The sequence below is a fragment of the Leptopilina boulardi genome, unplaced genomic scaffold (genome assembly GCF_019393585.1).
Source record: "Leptopilina boulardi isolate dan_hultmark-lab unplaced genomic scaffold, ZJU_Lbou_2.1 LbouV2_305, whole genome shotgun sequence".
NCBI lineage: Eukaryota > Metazoa > Arthropoda > Insecta > Hymenoptera > Figitidae > Leptopilina > Leptopilina boulardi.
This window is the reverse complement of record NW_026137869.1, coordinates 1,961,267-1,982,996: the sequence shown is the minus strand read 5'-3', so window position 1 is coordinate 1,982,996 and position 21,730 is coordinate 1,961,267. Positions and strand designations below refer to the sequence as shown.

General features: G+C 25.2%; 4 protein-coding genes across 8 annotated transcripts in view; 2 read left to right on the top strand and 2 right to left on the bottom strand.

Annotated features, from left to right (window-relative positions):
• The window catches only part of LOC127283086 (outer dense fiber protein 2), an 88,667-nt gene extending 79,238 nt beyond the window's left edge, over positions 1 to 9,429 (top strand). Inside the window, exons 9-16 of one of the 3 annotated variants that reach the window (XM_051307753.1) lie at positions 413 to 520; positions 1,468 to 1,791; positions 1,977 to 2,195; positions 4,845 to 5,951; positions 6,018 to 6,191; positions 6,524 to 6,630; positions 7,549 to 7,716; positions 7,876 to 9,429. In XM_051307753.1, the coding sequence (XP_051163710.1) occupies positions 413 to 520; positions 1,468 to 1,791; positions 1,977 to 2,195; positions 4,845 to 5,951; positions 6,018 to 6,191; positions 6,524 to 6,529 (1,938 nt within the window). In that variant the 3' untranslated portion in view covers positions 6,530 to 6,630; positions 7,549 to 7,716; positions 7,876 to 9,429. The other 2 variants (XM_051307752.1, XM_051307751.1) reach the window with 2 other exon arrangements.
• A 9-nt stretch (positions 9,430 to 9,438) lies between these two features.
• Positions 9,439 to 13,440, top strand: LOC127283087 (cylicin-1-like). Its single transcript, XM_051307754.1, has 10 exons — positions 9,439 to 10,287; positions 10,636 to 10,809; positions 10,933 to 11,040; positions 11,107 to 11,649; positions 11,731 to 11,776; positions 11,951 to 12,055; positions 12,140 to 12,499; positions 12,578 to 12,687; positions 13,132 to 13,241; positions 13,355 to 13,440. Exons 2-10 carry the CDS (start codon positions 10,735 to 10,737, stop codon positions 13,398 to 13,400), a joined length of 1,503 nt encoding a protein of 500 aa, XP_051163711.1. The 5' UTR covers positions 9,439 to 10,287; positions 10,636 to 10,734; the 3' UTR covers positions 13,401 to 13,440.
• Positions 13,441 to 13,532: 92 nt separating this feature from the next.
• On the bottom strand, positions 13,533 to 16,635 carry LOC127283089 (uncharacterized). Of its 2 annotated transcripts, none has more exons than XM_051307759.1 (2): positions 16,343 to 16,635; positions 13,533 to 15,062 (listed from the first exon to the last, which is right to left on the bottom strand). In XM_051307759.1, exons 1-2 carry the CDS (start codon positions 16,385 to 16,387, stop codon positions 13,908 to 13,910), a joined length of 1,200 nt encoding a protein of 399 aa, XP_051163716.1. In that variant the 5' UTR covers positions 16,388 to 16,635; the 3' UTR covers positions 13,533 to 13,907. The 2 variants fall into 2 exon arrangements, with proteins under 2 accessions (XP_051163716.1, XP_051163715.1); XM_051307758.1 differs by lacking the exon at positions 16,343 to 16,635 and adding an exon at positions 15,126 to 15,453.
• Positions 16,636 to 16,762: 127 nt separating this feature from the next.
• On the bottom strand, positions 16,763 to 21,398 carry LOC127283088 (endoplasmic reticulum resident protein 44). Of its 2 annotated transcripts, XM_051307756.1 has the most exons (7): positions 21,209 to 21,398; positions 20,591 to 20,663; positions 19,984 to 20,139; positions 19,567 to 19,867; positions 19,343 to 19,390; positions 18,661 to 18,956; positions 16,763 to 18,575 (listed from the first exon to the last, which is right to left on the bottom strand). In XM_051307756.1, exons 1-7 carry the CDS (start codon positions 21,263 to 21,265, stop codon positions 18,229 to 18,231), a joined length of 1,278 nt encoding a protein of 425 aa, XP_051163713.1. In that variant the 5' UTR covers positions 21,266 to 21,398; the 3' UTR covers positions 16,763 to 18,228. The 2 variants fall into 2 exon arrangements, with proteins under 2 accessions (XP_051163713.1, XP_051163714.1); XM_051307757.1 differs by lacking the exon at positions 19,343 to 19,390 and having other exon boundaries at positions 21,209 to 21,397.
• Positions 21,399 to 21,730: the final 332 nt, after the last annotated feature.

The window sequence follows — 21,730 nt, the reverse complement described above, 5'->3', positions numbered from 1 at the left end:
AATGCTCTCTCCCTCTAGATCTCAATCAGGTTTGACTGCATATTAAAATTTAACAAATACTGCATTTTATTCAACTTCCTATGTTAAAATAATTATTAAAATATTTTTACTTCCTATATATAAATATATAAATACTTTATAGACACGTCATTTTAATTTCATATAAATTTAACTATATAATTGTGATGCGGGTAATAGCCACTTATCAAGAGGCCACTGTATAATGTTAATTTAGCGTAATAAAAATTTAAATACGATTTTTTATTTCCATCTAATGATTCTGATTACTTGTGTGAGATATAATTTTTTTTTTTTCGAAAAAAATAATACCATCAGACGAATTAAGATTTATGATTGTTTTTTTTTTTTTTTTCGTTGACATGTCGCTAAGTGCTTTTGGAAATTTTTTCAGGTGGATTTATGTAAAAGAGAGTGTGAAGCTGTGGCTGAGGTGGAACGTCTTCGGGAACTCGCGGTCGAACAGCAGGAGGCCATAGAGGTACTCAGGCAGGCAGTCAAGGTAATTTTACCATCATCATATTATCGTCATCGTTGTTGCTCATATAATCATTTTTACACCACAAAAAAAAAAGAATCCAATTCGTGTTTTTTTTATAGTTTCTTATAAATATTCGCTAATATTCCTATTCTAGAATAATCTCATTTTTGCAATCATTTTTTTTTTTTTAATCAAAAATGGCCCTTTTTTCAAAAATTTTATTTTATTTTATTTTTTGTTCTGTTACTTTATTTATTTTATTTTTATTTAATTTTTGTTTTATTTTTTGTTTTATTTTTTTTTTATTTTATTTTTTATTAAAAATACACTTTTAATTATCCAAAATAGAATTTTTGAGAAAAAAAATCTATTTTAAGGAAAATTGATAAATAAAATTGTGGGACCATTTGAGAAAAATTGACCCATAATATAAAAATACGATTTGAAAAAGAGACCTAACGCGCGAGAGTTTTGCATTTTAATTGAGATCCCCTCGACAAGTAAGTCATTCGCGCACGGGTGGCATATTATTGCCTATATGGTTTTTTTTTCGTTTTTCAAACTGAGAGCCTCTTTTTTTTTAACTACAGTGATTGGAAGAAAAATAATCGTTCCACGAAGGAAATGATATTTTTCCGTTACACCAGGCTCGTTTGTATGGAAATGAAGCTCGGAAATTCAAATTCCAATATTGCACTTCATTTAGAAAGTAGTATTTTTCTTAAAACTCTCCTTAAATGTAAAAAAAAGAGTTTTTAAAAATTAAAATCTATTTTCTTAGCATTTTTTTTTTTTTAATATAAAATTAAATTTTTCCCTCATTAGAATTAATTTTTAATTAAAAAAAATTAATATTATTTTGAAACATGTTTTTAATAAAAAAAAAAATTAAATTAAGTCTTTATTAAAATTAAAAAAAAAATTCATTTATAAATTATAAAAATATGTTTCTTTTTTATTTTTTTTAGGAAAAAGAACGTAAATTGGATCAGTTAACGAATAAAAAAAGAAAGGAGGAATTTTACAAGCAATGGCTGGAATTAGAACCAGTTGCGGAAGTCGACGACGAAGAAGAAAACGAAGATGACAGCGCTCTTTCGAGTGCACCATCGTCACTTTCACCCCAACCTGGGGGATGTGGACAATGGCAAGCAAATGGCGTCACCCGCGAGGCTTATGAATCTCTTCTTTTTGAAGTCGAAGAATTGCAAACTAAATTATTGGAGGAGCAACGTGAACTCGTGCATGCCAAAAGTCAAGTTCGAGATTTGGAAAAGGCACTTTTACAAGAGGTGCGATTTCAACTTTTATTTCAGTTTTCAAATTTTTTTTTTTTTATTTCAATTTTTATTCATTTTTATTTATTTCAATTTCTATTCATTTTTATTTATTAAATAATTAATTTTACGGATAAAAATTATAAATTAAATTTTTCTAAAAAAGAAAATATAAATAAAATTTATTTTTCTCTTTATAGACAAGAGGCAGTCAAAATAGTAGACGAGCACTAAGTGACAAATTACGTGACGCTGAAGAACGTGAATCGAATTTAATTGCTGAAATATCGGAACTTCGAGAGCAAAATGAACTCTTGGAATTTCGTGTTCTTGAACTTGAAGAAACGCCAAATCAAAGGGATACACCCGATCCAGCCGACAGTGGAATTGTATCACCGGAACCAATTCATCTCTACAAGGTATAATTTTAATTTTTTTTTTTTTTTCTTTATCGTTGCAGATTTTAAAAAACCTTATACTATTAGTTCAAGCCAATTAAACCAGTAACTTTCGCCAACGTTCTATATTATGTTATGCTCGAGTGTTCACGTATAGAAGACCATAAAAAAAAAAAAGTCAAAGATCTTCCTTATCGTTCCTGTTGCGTTTATGGAAAGTTTTATAAATACGACTTTTCAAGTTATTTACTTTTTTTATTCTTCCTCTAAATATCCGATTATATGACTTAATGATTCCCACGATAAGCCGCGTATTTTGCTCTTTTATTTCTAAAAATCACGATAGTTTTGCCGTCTGCTTTGGAATTGCCGTCAAAAACCGGTATTTTTCTTTATATATATATAGCTTTAAGAAGATTAACGGTCGAATTAAACAACTACAAACCTGGGGGGTCGTGCTGTTTACGTACAATTTTTTAAAACTAATTTTTTTCGCTACAGTTAATTTTTAATATTTGTCAAAAAAAAAAAAATTAAAATAATAATAAAGTTCTTTAATTAAATAATTAATAATAAATAATAAAAGAAATGCAAAATTAAAATTATATAATAATAAAATGCTTCGTCTGTCCTTCTGTCCTAACTTGAACTTGGCCTTTTCTGATTTCACGTGTTTTTTTTGAATAGTAATCTTATGACGTGTCAAATTTTGACAATTCTTTTTCTCATTTTTGCCAAAGTTGTATAATTGTGTTTCCAAATTTCGGAATAAGTTTCTTTAAAATTCCAAATTCGAAAATTCAATTCACGAAGCTGAAGTACACAACGTTTACCAACGAAATTTTTTTTAAAGTTGTATATTGATTCAAAAATTGTACAAAAAATTTATAATGAGAAAAAAGATGCGACAGGAAATTTCGTACAAGATAGTAATTTGAAAAAAATTTATTTTTAAAAATTAATTTTTAAGGTACCAGGGGCCAACGAATACCTATTAAATATTAATTATAAAATCACAGGCCTCGAATCAACTTAAAGACACAAAAAGTTGTTTTTTGTCGATTTATATTCCAAAAAAAAGTGGATTTGTTTTTTATTTTAATAAAAATATTTTACAGATTTTTAAAAAAAAAAATTTTTTTTTTTTAATAATAATCCTTTTCGAAGGGTTAAAGTTGAAATTTTTAGAAATAATTATAAATTTCAAAAGATATTGTTAATTTTCAAACAATTATTAAATTTTACAGAACTAAAAATAATTTATCAAACAATTTTTGTAAAACATTTTTTAAATTTAATTGAATTTTCAAAGATTTAAAATTGAGATTTTTGAAATTAATTGAAACATTAAGTGTTTTGTAATTAAAATTTTAGATGATTTCACTAAAAATTTATTAGAAAATGCGGACACAATACAATAATTTGAAAATCATTTTTAATTGAAAAATGTTTTTAGATAGTTGAAATTTCAAAGAATATTATTAAAAATAGTTAAAAATAATTGAATTTCCTTAGAGTTATAATTGAAATTATTAAATTTCAAAAAAAAAAAATTTTCTATGTAAAATTTTAGAAATAATTAAATTTTATTTAATTGAAATTTTGGAAAATAATTGAATTTCAGTTCATTTTGAATTGAAAATTTTGGAAAATAATTGAATTTTAATTGAAATTTTGGATAATAATTTAATTTAAGTTCATTTTTGATTGAAAATTTGGATAATTAATTTTGAATAGAAATTTTAGAAAATAATTGAATTTTATTTCATTTTAAATTGAAAACTTGATAAATAATTAAATTTGAAATTGAAAATTTTGGATAATTATTGGATTTTTAATTGATTTTGAATTAAAATTTCGGGTAATAATGTTTATTTTGAATTGAAAGTTTTAAAAAATAATTCAATTTGATTGTGATATTTTTTTTTTTAATTTTTTTAATTTAATTTAAGTTTATTTTTGATTGAAAATTTGGATAATTAATTTTGAATAGAAATTTTAGAAAATAATTGAATTTTATTTCATTTTAAATTGAAAACTTGATAAATAATTAAATTTGAAATTGAAAATTTTTTGGATAATTATTGGATTTTTAATTTATTTTGAATTAAAATTTCGGGTAATAATGTTTATTTTGAATTGAAATTTTTAAAAAATAATTCAATTTTATTGTGATATTTTTTTTTTAAATTATAAACAATTGTTAAATTTCATAAAAATTTTAATTGAAAAATAATTTTAATATAATTGAATTTGTGATGTATTTCATTAAAATTATTAAAAATAATTAATTTAGTGAAAAATCATTTTAGTTCAAAATTTGTTAAATAATTGAATTGAAGAAGATCTACATTTTATACTAAAAAAATGGATTTTATTTACATTTTTTTTCAAATGTAAAAAAAAATGTCACATTTTATTAAAATAAGTCGATAAAAGTCGTATTTTTGAAAAAAGTCGGAAAAAGTCGTATAATCCGAGGCCTGTATAATTTTCATTATTATCATTTAATATGTAATAATATTCTAATAAATTAAATTATTATTGATATTATTAATCTTTAATTTCTTTATAACAAACAATTAAATACTCAATTTGGCGCGCGTTTAATTTTGCTAGTAATAAATAATTATTTTTAATGCATTAAATAATTTGATTTTAATTTTACAGGACCAATCAAATAAACACAAGGATCGTGCAGTGGCAACTGTGATTCCATATACTTCAACGTTGACCCATCAGCCAGTGTCGCCGGTACCTCAAAAACCACCATTATCACTTCAGGAAAGTGGAATTTTTGAGGATGACGATGACAATGATCATAATATTGATGTTGTTGAGGTAACAAATTGTGGTACACAAACAGAAGCACCTGCCGGTGAATTATTACAGGAAGTTCAACGTCTTCAAGAATTGCGAGCACGAATTCAAGAACGTGCTGTTAAAGTTCCCGTTTCATCTGTGAATGATACAATAAAAACTTGTTCAACACCCGAAGTCACTGAAACGACAACAGTTGACATTGCACAAATTGCCATCTATCAAGATAGAATACACGATCTTGAGACAAGATTACAAAATCACGAGGATGCTGAAGTGAAATTTCTTCATGAACAACAATTATCAAAACAACGTGACGAGGAATTACTCGATGAGAATTATAAATTGACGGAAAAAATTTATTGGCTCGAAAATAAAATGCGTAATATTCCAAAAATGATTAGTCGTGAAACAATGGTGGATATGAAAATTGGCATTGATTTCACATCGCAATGGAATGGAGAGAATGAAAATTTGGAAAATAATTCTTCTTTATTGTCAAAAGAATGTTGTCTGGAGTGTTGTAATCTTTTGAAGAATTTTGAATCGAGAATTGAACATTTGGGACAAACGGAATATATTTTAAGGCAACAAATCATAGTTTTGGAACGTAGAGAACGTGCGTTTATTGAGACACTTAAACAGGCTGATACAACGTGGTCAAGTGTTGAGATGGATTATAAAAGAAAATATGAGGAAATGCAGGAACGATTGCAAGCGCAGACACAATTGAATCGTGTTTTTCTCGAACATTTATCAGCACTAAATAAAATAAGTCCAGGTGTTTATTCCACTGAAACGGAGTATATTGAAAAATTAGTCGGTCGATTGAGTGGTGCTCTTGATTCATTGGATGTTGCCGATGGAATCGAGAGAATGATTGTTGATGATGAAAAATCTAAAACTCTCAAGACTGATGATTTACGATGTCAAGCTGAATCGTCAGACAAATCTCGGGTAAGTTTTTAAACAAAAAAATTGTAATCAATAATTTAATTTAAAAAAAAAAATGTTTCCTCCCAGGACAATTTTTCTCCACAATCATCGATGGAAGATGTCAAAGAAGAAATGAAGATGAATAAATTATCGAGAACAATTGTCGAAAGAAAAGGCGCCGTGTCACAGGTGACTTTAGCTTCTGATGTGGATCAGGAGGAACCACAAATAACCATTGACGAAACAGATCCGGACAAGAAGGTTAGATACAAAGAAAGTGATGTTAGGGTGATGAGAAATAAGAAAAGGGTCGGCAGCTTTGAGCGGGACAACCTCGGTGTTCGAAATCGGCGACTAATTTTATATCAGGAAATTTGTGTTTAGCCATTTTGTTCCATTAGTCCGTATTTATATATATAAAACAGAAAATCAGTGATGAAAATATATTTTTTTTTGATTTTTTTTTATCATCAAGATTTTTTGTGTCTCGATTATAGTTATCGATTATCGGGACTTGAATTTATATATAATATATATATATTTGGAGTGAATCAAGCGACATTGTAAATGAACTAATGTAACTGTTTCGGAAGTTGTAAAGCATGCAAACGAGAAGGAAGGCCAACTTCGACGAGTTTCGTGGGATGGACAACAAGACTGAGTGAGAACGTGCTTCTTGATGATTCAAATCTGGCCCCAGGTCAGTCTAAGTAGTCCCTTGTAGACCAAAAAGCAAAAAAAAAAAAACCCCAGACGCTATTTTCATTTTAAAAAATCGAAAATTGAAAGAAATTCATTATACTTAACTCGAGTATTTATTTTCATATTCAATTTTTTTTAGCAACTAAAAGCTAATTCAATTCTATAAACAAAAATTTTGAGGAGAAAAAAACTACTTGAGTGTAAAATATAATTATTTTCTTTCACAGCAATCGTCTTCGTATTTCTTCAAGGATCTCTTGCGATTTTTCGTTAAAACAACAGCTTTTAATCATTAATGAAACGTCTCTTTTTTTCGAAACACTAAATTTCAGTGTTTTTTTTTTCGCGATAATATTATTTGGACCAAAAAACAAAAATCCACCGAGTAGATTAATCCGTGTAGTTTAGTTTCTCTGTAGTTATTTTCAAATTTTAATATATCCTCGGCAAATGCTTGTAATTTGGTGTTGGTGCTTCATTAATATCTGAAAAATCCAATTTTGGATTATTGCTTTCAAAAAAAAATAACAAGCGCCTCGTTAACTCTCTCTTGGGAAGCGATTTTCTTTTTTTTAAACGATTTTCGTATGCAAATGGAATAATTGACAAAATTTAGAAACAATTAACAGTTCATAGTGTAATTAAAGAAAATCACCGATGAAAAAAAATTACAACTTCTGTGATAGTTACTTGTAAAAAATATTTCTTTAAAATTCTCTTTTTTTCAAAAAAATGAGAATTTTGCAAACATTCGCTAAATTTTTTTTTTTTTTAAATAACTTAATTCTAACAAGTGGTAATTTTTCATGATTTCTAAAATAAATAATATAATTAAAATTTTCGATTAAATGTGAATAATTTTAATATCATTACTTTATTTTTGTTCATTAATGAAACGTGAATTTTTTTTTCGCAGCAAGTAATCTACTTTCGGTGGAGGTGAAGGTCCAATTTTCTTCCCCACGGTACCATTTAGTCAAATTGATGGCTTTACGAATGCAGCAAGCTTGACAAAAAATAAAAAAAAAAAAAAAAAAAAAATGTCCAACTCGAAAGGAACCGTTGTTCTGAAGCATCCGATGAGGTACGCAACTTCACTATTTAACTGAAAAACAATTTTGAGGCTGTAAATTAGTTACAACTAATTATTCGAATTATTGTTTAAAATTTTTTTAAAATTTAATTTATAAATTAAAAAAAAAAAAAACTCGAATAATTTTGAGATTCGAATTTTTTTTTCTAGGACAAATTAGCTGGCGCTGCTTGGTGAGCCCAAGTGATGACCAGAAATGGTATACGTCCTACCGTAAAATTAAAAAAAAAACATCTGTAAAAATTCACACAAAAAAAATTTCCTTCTGGCAACGCATTCAATTTGAAATGCGTTTGACAGACGTAAATAAATTATAAAAATTTGAAGTGCCTTATGTGTTTCTTGTAATGATTCGTCTCTGGACGTTTTACATATGTGTAACAAAAGAAAAAATCTAGAATAAGTGTCGGGTGCTTCCAAAATACGAGAGAAACTAATCATTTTTCAATTTATAACTTTGCAAAAAAATTTTCTTATTTAAAAAAGAAAAATTTCATTTAAAATCAAAAAAAAAATTAAATAAACATCCAATAATTGTACAAAAAAAAATAAAGATATAGTAAAAATAATTAAAAAGAAAAAAAAAATTGCAAATAAATCAAAGAAATTGAAAAATTCGAATAATGTTTAATTTCTCTCGAGAAAAAGCCATATAAATATATAGACTTTTTCCAATTAAAATTTAAGTACCAAGAAGAGTATTCGCTTGTAGCAACCTGATCGTATGTAAATGACGAAACTGTGATTCTTAAGATACGAATCTGCTTATTTAAGAGAAAGTCGTTTTTTTTCTTTCTTTTTTTTTAAATCGACAATACTTTACAATACCGAATCAAAAAAAAAAAAAAAAAAAAAAAAAAAAAAATTAAGAACATCATTGCAGCTTTAAAATATGTTTAATAATTATCACAATTTATCTTACGATTCTATAATGAATTTCCATATTTTTGCTATTGTTTTATTCCTAAATCAGATAATCATTCTCTCAATCTTGATTAATTGTATTTTTAATGTCTGGTTAACTAATTATAACACAGAAAAAAAATGGTAAACATTTTTAAAAATTTGATAAAATTGTTTAATCGAAATCTCAATTTAAAAATTAAATTTGAATGAATTTTCGAAATTCACTTTTAAATTAATTATTCAAGATTGAGAATTGTTTTTATAACTCTATTAAAAATGGTTTTTTTTTTAAGTTTTAGTAACAATTATAATTATTTTTTTTTTTAAATAATGATGCTTCCATCAATTCATTTTCTAATTAAAAACTTGTTTTTTTCCTTTTTAATTAATTTTTCAACGTAGAAAAATTGAGATTTATAATATATAAAATATGTGTAAAAAAAAAGCTGCCGAGTGTAATATTGCGTATACGACATGAGTTAGAATTTAGCTGATGCCTCTAGTCGATTAATTCGTAATTATTTTAAGTTGCCCTTTAGAATCTTTTATTTTTCACATGTATATTGTTATTGTAAAAAAATGACTAAAAGTCTTTGATAGTTTTACTTCCGATTATATTATAATCAATGTTTCTATTATCATTATTATTATTATAATTATTATTATTGTTTTAATATCATTATTAATATTATTTAAGAAATTAGAATTTCTTTGTAGTTTATAAGTAAATACGAACACCTTGGAATTAAGCCGTCGAATAATGTAATATTTGCATATATATATATATATATATATATATATATATATATATATATATATATACGTATATATATAATAAAAAAAAAACAAATTACATAAAATTAATGTTAAAACTAATTTTATTTATACCTTTTTTCATTTGTAAATTTTTCAGAAACTTTATGAGATAAAACATTTAAAATTCAAGTATAAATAATTAAATTTGAATTTATCAAGTCTTTTGTCCCTGAGGAGGGATAAAAAAATTTTCTAATTATTTAATTATTCTTTTTTTTTTTTACAATTTTTCGTCTCTGTGGGGCATTTATTAGCAACGACGGCTTGCATTAATAAAGTTGGCAGTGCGCACTCCATAAAACGAACTCTTTCCATTAAAGCAGCTTGGCGCCTTTCCAGAGAAGCGTTTCTTTTTTCATAATGACTAAGAATCGTTTTCCAACAACTCTCTTTTTTACTTTTATCATCTATTAATGAAGACGATGATTTATTATCTGACATTTTATGTATATGTAATTTTTCACTCAAAATTTACTTCAATTATTTTATTACCGAGAAATTTTGACACAAAAGTGTCGCAAAACTTTTTTAATTACTCTGAATTTATCTGTAATTTTTTTTTGTTACGAAACGTCATTAATGGAACATAATTTATTTTAACCAAAAAAAAAAAATATGACATCAAAATAAACACAATGGAGAATAATAAAAAAAAAAATAAGAATTTAATTTTTCAATTTTGTTAATTAATAGATTAATTACTTGCTTGGAATTTTGTTATAAATTTTTATTTCCATTTGCAGAAGAAATAACTTTCGTGGAATAAAAGTAGATTTACTAAGAGAATATTAATTATTATATAATACTTGACGCGCATATTTACAATGAAAATTATGACTGGTAATTAAATTAAATTATGTTCCACGTGTATTTCTATACTTTTTTTTTTCCAATATTATGACTTTCACTATATACTGAAGTAATTTATAAAGTAATCAATGATTATATCAATGTTAATTTCATTTTAGTGTCTGTAAATTATTTTCACACTCTTAAATTAATTATACATAATTATTATAAATAGATAACCAGTAAATTGTAATTAATTTTAAAATAAAAATTCCAAGTTTTATGAAGTAAGAAATTCTTCTTTAACATTTTATTCTTGAATATTAAAATATTCGATAATAAATAATTAAAAACTAAATTATTTATTTTATTATTAATTTAGAATTTCTCAATTTTCAGAAATTTTACTATTTAATTTTTCAAAATGAGTGAAAAATATCCATATTCCGCAAAATTCACATGATTTTTTATATTTGAATAAAAAATTTCATTAATCCAATGAAAACTGAAAGAGTATCAAATATTCTGAACAATTTAATTGAATATTTTGAAGAAATTTTACGAAAAGCAAAAGTACTTTACACATTTTTGTTTCCTTTTAATAATTAATTTAAATATATTGAATTAATTAATTATTTTATACAATTAATTTCAAAACCGGTTAATATTTTTATTTATTGTTTTCTTGTGATTCAGGCAAACGATTTGTGTCATCTTATCGAGCCAATAGAGGAAACAATTTTAAAAGTGAAGGAATTGAAAAAAACAATAAAAGTGAAATGTGACTCAACTGTTGATTTTCAAGTAAGAGTTTATAATAATTTTATATAAAAAATTAATATTCTATTTAAAAAAAAAAAAAAATGAAAGATGGCTTGCTCCTGCAATGATTGGGGTCCCGATTTTATTGCCTCAAATGGACAATGGATGTGCGATAAGTGCAAAGAAAATTGTTCATGTTCACAAATATGGGACAGTCAAATAAATTTAGTTGAGAAAAAAATTCCAATAGAATCCAATGATCAAAAAGAAGATAAACATTGTCAAAATAATGAAAATTCATGTGAAACTAATGAAGAAATTTGCATTAATCAAAAATTGGAATATAAAAATAATACAAAACCTTCGGTTTCAATTTTGTACAATCGATTGAATAGAAAAAAAGATTATTTAGAAAATTTAATAATTCCTGATGCAAATTTACCTAATAAATCATTTATTAATTGCAATGACAAAAATGATTTGACAAATTTAAAATGTCAAAATTGTAAATGTTCAATTGACAAAAATGGAAAAGAAATTAAAACCGATGAATGTAAATTAGCTTCTAAACGAGAGACAAGTAGAAAAAGGAATTTAAAAAAATTTGTTAAAGAAAAAAAATATATTGAATCATCATTTCGCATGGATTTAGTAAGTAAACAAAAATTATTTTTATTTATTTTTCCATAAATAGAAAAATTATAATTTAAAAATCGAAAATAAATAATTCAGGAGCCTCGAGATTCAAAAGACGAGAGTTGCAGAGAAGAAATAAAAGGTGAGATATTAACATAAATTATACAAATGATTCTTGCAAAGTATTTACTTTTAAGTCATTCATAAATAAATAACGATCTATTGTTTCAAAATAAATCGAGGGGATTTCAAAATATTCCTTCTAATTTTTTTTTTCACTAAAATAAAAAATTTGCTTTATAATTATCTTTTTTAGAATTATCACCTCAATTTCAAATAATTGAAAAGAATCAAATAAATTGCGAGAAACCGGAAAAACCACTAACATGTTCCGAAATGACAGAATATATAATATCCAAAAGTACGGCTTTTTTTTCCTCATTAAATTTTTTTTCAATTTTTTTATCATTTTTCTAATTAATTTTATTGAAATAAAAAAAAACAGACGATGAATCAAATAAAAAATCTGCTGATAATTTATTAATAACTGTAAAAGTGAAAGAGGTGGGAAAATTTGAAAGAAAAATTTGTAAACCATGTTCACCGGGAAAAACTGAAAAAGAATTGAAAACAATGCCAAAAAGTATAAAATCGAAAGATAAAATTATTATTGAAGAAAATGTTAATTGTAAAATGGAAAAAATTACAACAGCTTGTAATGAATGTTTGCCGTCAGGAAAAAGGACAAGTTTTAATAAAAAAACTGGCTGTCAGTGTTCGCAAGCCTGGAGAGAAAAATTAAATTATACAGTTTTAGAAAAAAATAGAACTTGTTCCGAAAGTCGAAATGAAATAACAACTCAAAGTAAGGTCTCAATTTTACAATTTCATTTTTTTTTGTACTTAAAAAATTAATTTAGTGAATAATTGAATCTTCTTAAAGATCACGATGGAAAAGCGAAGAAATCAGAAAAAGAAATAAAACAAAAATTAAAAATTGAAAATGCACATTGTTCGAATAATTTATCTAGCCCTGCGACAAGTACAGAAATGGTAAGTTTAGTGAAAATAAATGATATTATTTTGCAATTATATTCTCTTTCAATAATTGCAAAAAAATTGCCATACTATTAAAATTATTTCTAAGCAAAACGATTTTCCACTGATGCGCATTACACACGCAACGTTTAACTAAAACATAGGTTTTCTATATATAATAATAAATTTTTACTGTTTTCTCTTCAATTCTTTTTTTGAATTCTATATTTATTTTTAAATTTTATTTCAAATTTATTTATTTTCAAATAAACGATTTTTTTTTTAAAATAGGAAAAAAATAATAATATATTAAAATTAATACGAAATGTGCATTGTAATTTAAGATATAGAAAAAGAAAGGTAGTTTTTTCTTTTGTTTTTTTTTTCACAAAACGATTTTCCATATAGGTAATATATCTTATGCAATATAATGTACGTCAATAAAATATTTCTTTATAGCTCTGCTCTTGCGGTTGTGGATATTTTACTGAAGGCGTATCTGAAATACGTCCTGTTTCTTGTAACAATATATCAAAAAATTCAAAAATGTCGGCATTAAAAAATAAATCGTAAGTGATTTAATGCATTTTTTTGCATTGAAAAAACAGTTTTTTTTTCGATTCAAAAACCAGTATTTTAATGTAAAACAAAAAAAAAAATCTAAAAACAATTTTATTTTTAGACAAAACTTTGATTGTGAAGGAAGCTGTGAATGGTGCAATAGTTAATCGAAAATTAATAATAAAAAAATTGTTCTTTTTCTCGAAATTGTGTTTGTGAATTTTCAATAAAAAATCTTATTTTTTCATATTAAAAAAAAACGATCTAAATTTGTTTGGTAAAGAAAAAAGATATTAAACTTCAAATGGAAATAAATCATAATTTTTTTTGTTGAGATAAAAATTCATTTACATTGAAAAGCAATGAAACCAGAGATGTTCTCGTTGATTATATTAAATGGCTGCACGATATTTGCATAATCACACTATGACTGAACTTTATATTTAATAAAGTTTCTTCACACTTTATCTCTAAAATAAGCTCTCCTCCTTTGTGACAGGTAATTTAAATTTCTCAAATTGCCGCGCGAGTATTCTACAATTCAAATATGGGTAATCCTTGTTTTTAAACACTTTTTAACAATTCTTTTTTTTTCCAAAAATAACGAATTCTTTTGAATTTTTTTTTTTTTATTAAATATTAAAATTTAATAAATATAATGAAAAATAGATTTTTCAATTTGATCTTGATTTTGGAATGTAAAAAATCTTCCTTCGATCAACCAAATCTTCTAAACTATTTAAATCGGGAAGTATTGACGGTATTCTCAAATGTAAATCAGTTGGCGGTTTTTTTGTTGATAATTTTGATGGTTTAATATTACGATTCGTATCCTTGAGTGTATAATGAATTTCCGTTGATGTTGGAAATTTTGGATAATATGGATCATATTCAACTTCATTTGGTATTAATGGTTTTAATGAAGCTGTGAAAATGGTAAATGGAATTTCTGTGACAGTTTTTGGTGATGATTTTGTAGTCACTGATCTTTTTGTTGTTGTTGAGAAAAATGATGACTCTGTTCTTGATTCACGTTGAATTGAACGTAATGTTTCCATATAGGGATAATTATTATTGGCAAAATTAAATGGCAATTTTGTTGTAAATTCGTAAGAATTTGTGGTTTTTACACCGTTATTGATAAAAGGCGGTTCAAGAAACATTAGAGGACGACTTTTTGATTTAGGAAACACTTCATCGCGATTTATGAAAAAATTTCGATTTTCAATTGATTTCTCAGCAATTTTTGGCGGAGCTTGAAGAAAATCAAAATTTGTATTACGATTATTGGAAGATAATGGTCGAATAGTTGTGGTGAATTCTTTTTTTTTTGCAAAATTCATTGCTGGTGATTTTGTTGTGATAAAATTAAAATTCTTGGTACTTGTCATTGATGATGATGATTTTTTCACAATATCACTTCGATTTCGAAGAAATACACTTGAATTAAGAGTGAATGTGGGATTTTTATTTTTCACTGAATTCGCGGATGTATAATCTTGTCCAATGCGAAAAGAACGTGAGAATCCTGCATTTTTTCTATCATTTGTTGGCGATGAATTTCGAAATGATTGTCGAATATTAATTAATTGTTCGTCACTTTTGTCGGGTGGATTGTCATCGACACTTTGACATTTGACTAAATGTGCATGATCACATACCATTGCCTCTTGACGAAATGCCGTATCTATTGGACAATAATAAGTGAATTTATTTCCATGATCGTCACAATTGTGATAAACACGACAATTCATTTCTAAATCGGCATAAAATCCCATTTCACGGCCACGACATGTGAAATTTGTCACTACAGGAGGTGGCATTGTGTTCTGTAAAAAAAAAATATATATTTCAGAAACAATTTAAAAATAAAAATTTCATATTCTACTCACAAATGTTTCACGTGCGAATATTGGCGATAAAATCAAGGGACACACGAGATAAAAAATAAAAAATTGATGCATGATGATGACCGAGGAGGAAAAATCAAGTTCACGATATAAGAACAATTCAAAACTGAGGATATAAAATGGGTATGAGGTCGAGAGAACCTTTAAGTCGATGAGATGAGTAAAAAGTGAAAGTGAGAAGGATGAAGAGGACGATTCACCTCTTCTTTTTTTCTATTATAATATGTGTACTTGTACTTTAAAGTTCGAATCCCTTAGAAATTTTGCATTCGAAATAAAATCACTCCATTGTCAATGAATAATAAATAGCTACTGATCGGTTCAACGACACCAAAACGTCAAGAATTCCATGTGAAAGGAATAAAATTTATTTATCATTTTAAATTCAAACTTCATTGCTAATTTGTCATTCGATATAGAATGAAATTATTATTTTATAGAAAAGGAATGTTAAGATTACAATAATAGTTCAGTGAATCTGGAGCGCTATTATTATTATTATTTTTTTTCAATCAGTTCAAGGAGTTTTATTCATTATTTTCCATATCCTTCAAAATCAAATGATTCTTTTATTTTTATTTATTCGCAAAATTAATAATTTTGAAATAAAATTCCAAAATTTATAATATTCAAAAAATAAATATGTAATAAATAGAAAGGAAATTAAAAACAAGGAAACGAGTTCAAAGAAGATGAGAAATTTTAAATAAAAGTTTATATTAAAGTTGACAAATTTTTGAAAATTTCAGTTTTCCATTAAGTTTATAATAAAAGGAATTTAATACAAATTGATATAATCGATAAAACACTAATGCAAATAAGTAAAAGAAATAAATGTTTTCAAATAAAGAAGATAATATGTATTCTTTGGTATCATCCTTGGCATTATAGCCTCTTTGCAAGAGTACAGTGAAAGGTCACCAACCTACACATCTTTCTTCTTACAAAAGTTTCTGAAATATTGTCTATCGTTTATACCACATACATATAAGGACACGATCATGACAATCCATTTTTTTTTTTTAATTAAAAAAAAGAATTTACAAAAATATTTTCAAAATACTATAGAAAAAATAATTTCATTTTTTATTTGAAATTATTTCTTAAATTTACTGAGAAATTTTTATTTGAATGCAAATTATTAAACAAGAAAAAAAATTTGATCACTCAATAATAAACACATTAACGTTACTCCTTACCTTTTCTTTTGTGTTGAAGATTGATCTCCTACAATTGGATTGCATAATAAAAATGAGATCTAAACGATACTAAGTCACGCATCCGCAAATTATTCGTATCCAAACAGTGGAACAGTGATTTTTTTTTGTGATTTCTCAATCAAAATGGGGATCGTCAAGTTTCTCCTTACTTCCTGCTTAAAATTCCCTGGTCTCCTTTATTTATCTCATGTGCATCTAATTAACTCATTCTATTCTAATTTCTTCGTGAGCTGGAAAAATCTCTTGAAAATTTTCTTCCTGAAACATTCTGACAAACGTTACAATATTCGTTCTAAAAAAAAAAATTATTAAAATATATAATAAAAAGAAAATTAAAAAAAAAGTTGTCTATAAAATTAATTATCGAGGATATTCGATGAAAAAAAAGAGAAGCAACACTTTCGTATGAATCACTGACTTAGAAAGTGTTTATTAACATAAATATAATACCATCGTTCACGCATACAATAGTTTACACGAGTACCAATACATCGATTGCAAAGTTCGATTTGTTTCTTTAATTTTTTTTTTTTTTTAGATTCTAATTATGCTACCAATGGAATGGTCTCTATAAAATACACCCCCTGAGAAAGAAAACCCACACCCTATCACTTCAAAAAATTTACTTCCACACAACACACTTTTTTTTCGTAATTTTTTTCTATAGAGAAGATAATTTTCCAAAACCAATGACAAAAAAAAAAAAAAAAAATCTCCTGTGTTATTCACAAAAAATGCATATTGTGCTTCAATTATATATATATATATATATATAAATTATTATTACAACTTTTATATTAAAATTCTAAGAAAAATTAAATTATTAAACTCTTGTTTAAAATTGAGGAGCGTACAAAAAAATGTTTTCATCTTTTTCCATTTGAAAAAAAAAATTTATATAAAAATCAATTTGAAAAAAATTTATCAACTTTATTCCAAATGCTCCTCAACAAAAGTAAATTTTCCATTAAAAAATGTTGAGCTTAAAATGTATAACAGTAACTTGTAGAAAAAAAAAATCAGTAAACAATATTAAACTAATCAATAACAATAATTATTAACGTTGAAAATATTTTTTTTAGTTTTATGAAGAAAATTTTCTACGAAAAATTTTTTTTTTAATATTCCGAGGAAATTTTGTTTTTGTTTTTTTTATGGAGAAAATTTTTACGAAGAAAATATCCTTCAAATATCCAAATGTTCTTTTTTTTTATTTTTAAAACAATTTCTATAAATTATATTTAAATTAAGTCCTTTTTGTCTTTAATGAAGACTTAATTTATGTATATAAAAAGAAAAGTGGAAAAAAATTGGCAGATTATTGTTTCTCAATAAATGGAATTTGATTATACAAATATATTTATATATGTAAGCTAATAAAGGAAAATAAATCACAATTAAGGAAATATACTTCCTTCTCGATTCATTCACCTTAGTCAATCGGCTCTAAAACGAGGCACTAGGACAAACTAATTATTTTTTTTTTTTTACAATTTATAATTTATACCTTTATACATTTGTGTCGAGTTTACTTATTAATAATATATATCGACACTCGATGGACTGTAAATGTTTAATAAAATGCAGACATTAATAAAATCTGCAGAAAAAAAAAGAGAAAATAATTCATCATTGCAGTCCAAAAAAACTGGCATTGAAAATATATAAATAATATTAACAAATCACGATTAATTAATTTAAATAATATTAAATTACTTAATCGCGAAAAGCCCTTTCCATTGCATCACTTTCATTTTTCGATTTAAAAAAATTGGAAAAAGATTTCCAGTTTCTTTTGCTTGTTTCAAAAAGACAGTACAAGTTTTAAAAAAACTGACTTTAAATTGATTTTTTTTTTTTGCCATTTACAATTCATCACGAAGTAGTGTGTATCTATTTTTACTTGGCGCAAGTTTTTTAAATGTGGATTCAGGCGGCGTTGTTGGAATTTTTCCTTGATCGGCAATCAATTGCATTGGATCAAGTTCAGGATCGGGACCATAATGAAATTCACGATGTAATTTCCCTGAATGTAAATCATCGAGGAATTGTTTTAATTTTCCAGGTATATGCATGTCCTTGAAATTTGAAAATAGATACATGTGTTTAAAACTATCGATTGCAATCAATGGCAAATCTTCTTTTGATTTTCCTAAATGATGTAGCGGATGTGCAAATTTAACACCGTCGGCCGTCAAAAAATTGACATTTTCTATAAATGAAAATTTTATTGTAAATAAATTGTTTTATTATTTAAATGCATTTTTTTTTTTTTTTTTTTTTTTAATTATACTTACGCTTCTCGCTCGCCATTGTATTTGCAATGTTATCTTTGTACTCTTTGATACTTTCAACATCATCGGGTGCGTGGAATAAAATTAAAAACGGTAGACCCTCTTCCGTTAATTCTTCAGCATTTTCAAAAGTAATTTCTCTAACGAGAGGTACACATTTTTGTTGCGCCCAAATATGAAGTTCATCGAAACTATTTAAATTGCCTTTGAAAATCTCATCTTCGTCATTGGAAAGAGCTTTATCCGAACGGAAGACAATAATTGGTTCACCTGGCGGATGCATGGCCCTACTTGCTTCTCTAAAAGTAAAAATCAAAATTTCAAAATAACGAAAAACAATTATTTTCTCCATTTATATTCTTTAATTGTAGTCATATTTTTAATTTTCATATTTTAAACATTAAATGACGGTTAAATTTTTTTCTATATTTATATTTTTAAATTAAATTTTTGACTCTAAAATTATATTAGTATGAAACATTTTTTTTTTTCAACACCAGCAAAAGCTATTATTTTATTCAAAATGAGGAAAAAATTAAAAAAAAAACAACAAAGCAAAATTTATGAAAAGTGTTTGCTACCAAAAACCAGAACATGAATTTTAGTGATATTACACACACACACAAACGTGACATTTTTATGTGTGGGCAGAAGCAGTAGTGCTTTTTTTTAAATAACTACTTACAAATGTAAATAGACTTGTCCTAAATCACATTTTTCATTGGCGCAAATGCTTGTGAAAGAAAAATAATTTAAAAAGTTATTGTTGAACTAGAAAATTCAAATTCTTCAAACTCTAATGCTGGCGATATAATTTTAATTTAACTGAATTTCTTAATTTCTCTATGTATTTCAATTGATTTGAATATTTCAAAAATTTATTTAGAAAAAAGAAAATTTTCATTTTACCCAAAACCAACGTGGAACTGGCAGTCATCCTTAAGATTTGTAGCAACTCGTCGATAAGTTTCATATTGAGGAACATCTTTTCTATCAAAATAACCAATCAGCATTCTTTTTTTATTATCAAGATTGCTTAAATCCTTCAAATCATGAAATTCTTTGATTGGATCTTCCAATTGTTTTTCAATAAAATCAAGAAATGCTTGCGCTGATCGTTGACCTCTGTATTCCCTTTTCACAGGTTGGCCATTTCTTACCAATTTTAATGTGGGATACTTAGTGATTTGAAACCTAGACGCAATGGTTTCTGTGAAATAAAAAAGAAAAATAATTTGAAATATCACTTCCATTCAATATTATAATTTTATTTTTTCTTTTTTAGAAATATTTTTTAGACTCATTTTTTATTTTTAAACTACCCACCTTGTTTATCGCAGTCGACTTTACCTACAACTACTTGTCCTAATTGAGAAAATTTTTCTTTTATTTTATCAGCTGCCTCGTCAAAAGTAGGACTTAATAGATTACTAAAGTGGCACCAATCTGCATAAAAGTTTATAAACACTAATTCATTTGAAGCTGAAAAAAAAGAAAATTGTTTATTTATCATTCACAATATATTGAAATCATATATATATATAATTAAAAATAAACGCCGATAATGTGTTAAAAAACAAATTAGAGCACGTTTTCGTGCCTTGTCGTTGAAAGATAACGAGTTTCCTTGTTTATGATAACGAATAAAAAAAATACATATGCAAAATGTTAAACAAGCATAAAAAAACATCTTTTTATTACTTTAAATACAAAATAATGAATATTTATTAAAAAAAAACTTGATTTAAAAAAGATGGCCTTAGAACAAAATTGATAAGAAAAATTAAAACTGTAATATGTTATTATATCAGTTTTTTCTTATTATAGAAAAGATATATTTATATAACAATACTATACAATAGAAAATTATTATCATAAACAAAAAATATAAAATTCTTTTGTTTTTCAATTTTTAGTTTCAAAACACTCTTACCTATTGTCATATCAAAATTCTCTTTTGTAAGTGTTAGTGCACCACCATTTGCACCATTGCACCACACAGACACCTAATAAATAAATAAATAAATAAATTATTTAATGGTACAATAAATGAAATTATAAACAATATATATACACAAAATATAAAGAAATATATTTATAAAAGAATTAAAAATAAATTACAATATAGCAATTTATAAAAATTTTCCTTAACAGCTGGCAATTCTAATTTACCACAAATATTTTTAAAATACATTTAAAAAAAACATTCACTGATAAAATAAAAATGGAAATTATCACATATGACGTTTACTATAATAAGTAGACTGTAAATAATTGTATAATTGTGTTGATTTTGAGGTTATATGCCGATGTTTATAGGTTATGTTACTTTCTATAAACATTAACAGTTGATAATTAATTAGGCCATATAAATTATCATTAATAGAATATAATTGTTAAAATTGAAAAACTTTTTAAACAATATTCTTAACATTAGATGAAAAACGTGTCATTTGATATCAATGACAGTTTTTCTTGAGTGACGTGATGATTTTTTTTTTTTTTCAATGTAAAATGTCAAGTGTAAAAATAATATAAATCATTGACTTACCAATAAAAATGTAAGAGTGACGAGTTTGGTATTGGTAATATCACAGAAAACCAACATTTTTAAAGTTGATTCAAATTCACACAGTAATTATTTTAATACACATTAAGCAAAGTGAAAAAAAAACGAACGGTGTGTCACACTTCTGTCAACCGTCTCGAATCATTACCCGCACTGAGCTATCGAAAACATCTCGAAAACCGGTTTTTAAATCGATATTCGTACAATCGATAGTTGGCACGTTGCTTTGTATGATTTGACAGGTGGTTATCCAATGGCAGGTGTTTATTTGTAAGTGCGGTAAAATTTAAATTTATTTTTAACTTTTCTTTTTAAATTATTTAATTTTGTTTATGGAAAAATAAACAGTATATTATTATTAATAAATTAATATTATTATTTCTTCATAAAAATAAAAAAATAAAATAAAAATTATAATGTAAAATAATGTTTTTTTTTCTTTATAAAATTGAAATATTGAAATTTTTTATAGTAATTTAATGTTGGAAATAAAATGTTTCTATC

Bases quoted from the DNA above. Each gene is read 5' to 3' on its own strand.
- LOC127283087 (XM_051307754.1), top strand. From the start codon at position 10,735: ATGAAAACTGAAAGAGTATCAAATATTCTGAACAATTTAATTGAATAT. The intron at 11,777-11,950 runs GTGAGATATTAA...TATCTTTTTTAG, and splicing joins TTGCAGAGAAGAAATAAAAG to AATTATCACCTCAATTTCAA. The intron at 12,056-12,139 runs GTACGGCTTTTT...AAAAAAAAACAG, and splicing joins AGAATATATAATATCCAAAA to ACGATGAATCAAATAAAAAA.
- LOC127283089 (XM_051307758.1), bottom strand. From the start codon at position 15,197: ATGCATCAATTTTTTATTTTTTATCTCGTGTGTCCCTTGATTTTATCG. The intron at 15,063-15,125 runs GTGAGTAGAATA...TTTTTTTTACAG, and splicing joins TATTCGCACGTGAAACATTT to AACACAATGCCACCTCCTGT.
- LOC127283088 (XM_051307756.1), bottom strand. From the start codon at position 21,265: ATGTTGGTTTTCTGTGATATTACCAATACCAAACTCGTCACTCTTACA. The intron at 20,140-20,590 runs GTAAGAGTGTTT...CTTTTTTTTCAG, and splicing joins GAATTTTGATATGACAATAG to CTTCAAATGAATTAGTGTTT. The intron at 19,868-19,983 runs GTGGGTAGTTTA...TTTATTTCACAG, and splicing joins AGTCGACTGCGATAAACAAG to AAACCATTGCGTCTAGGTTT.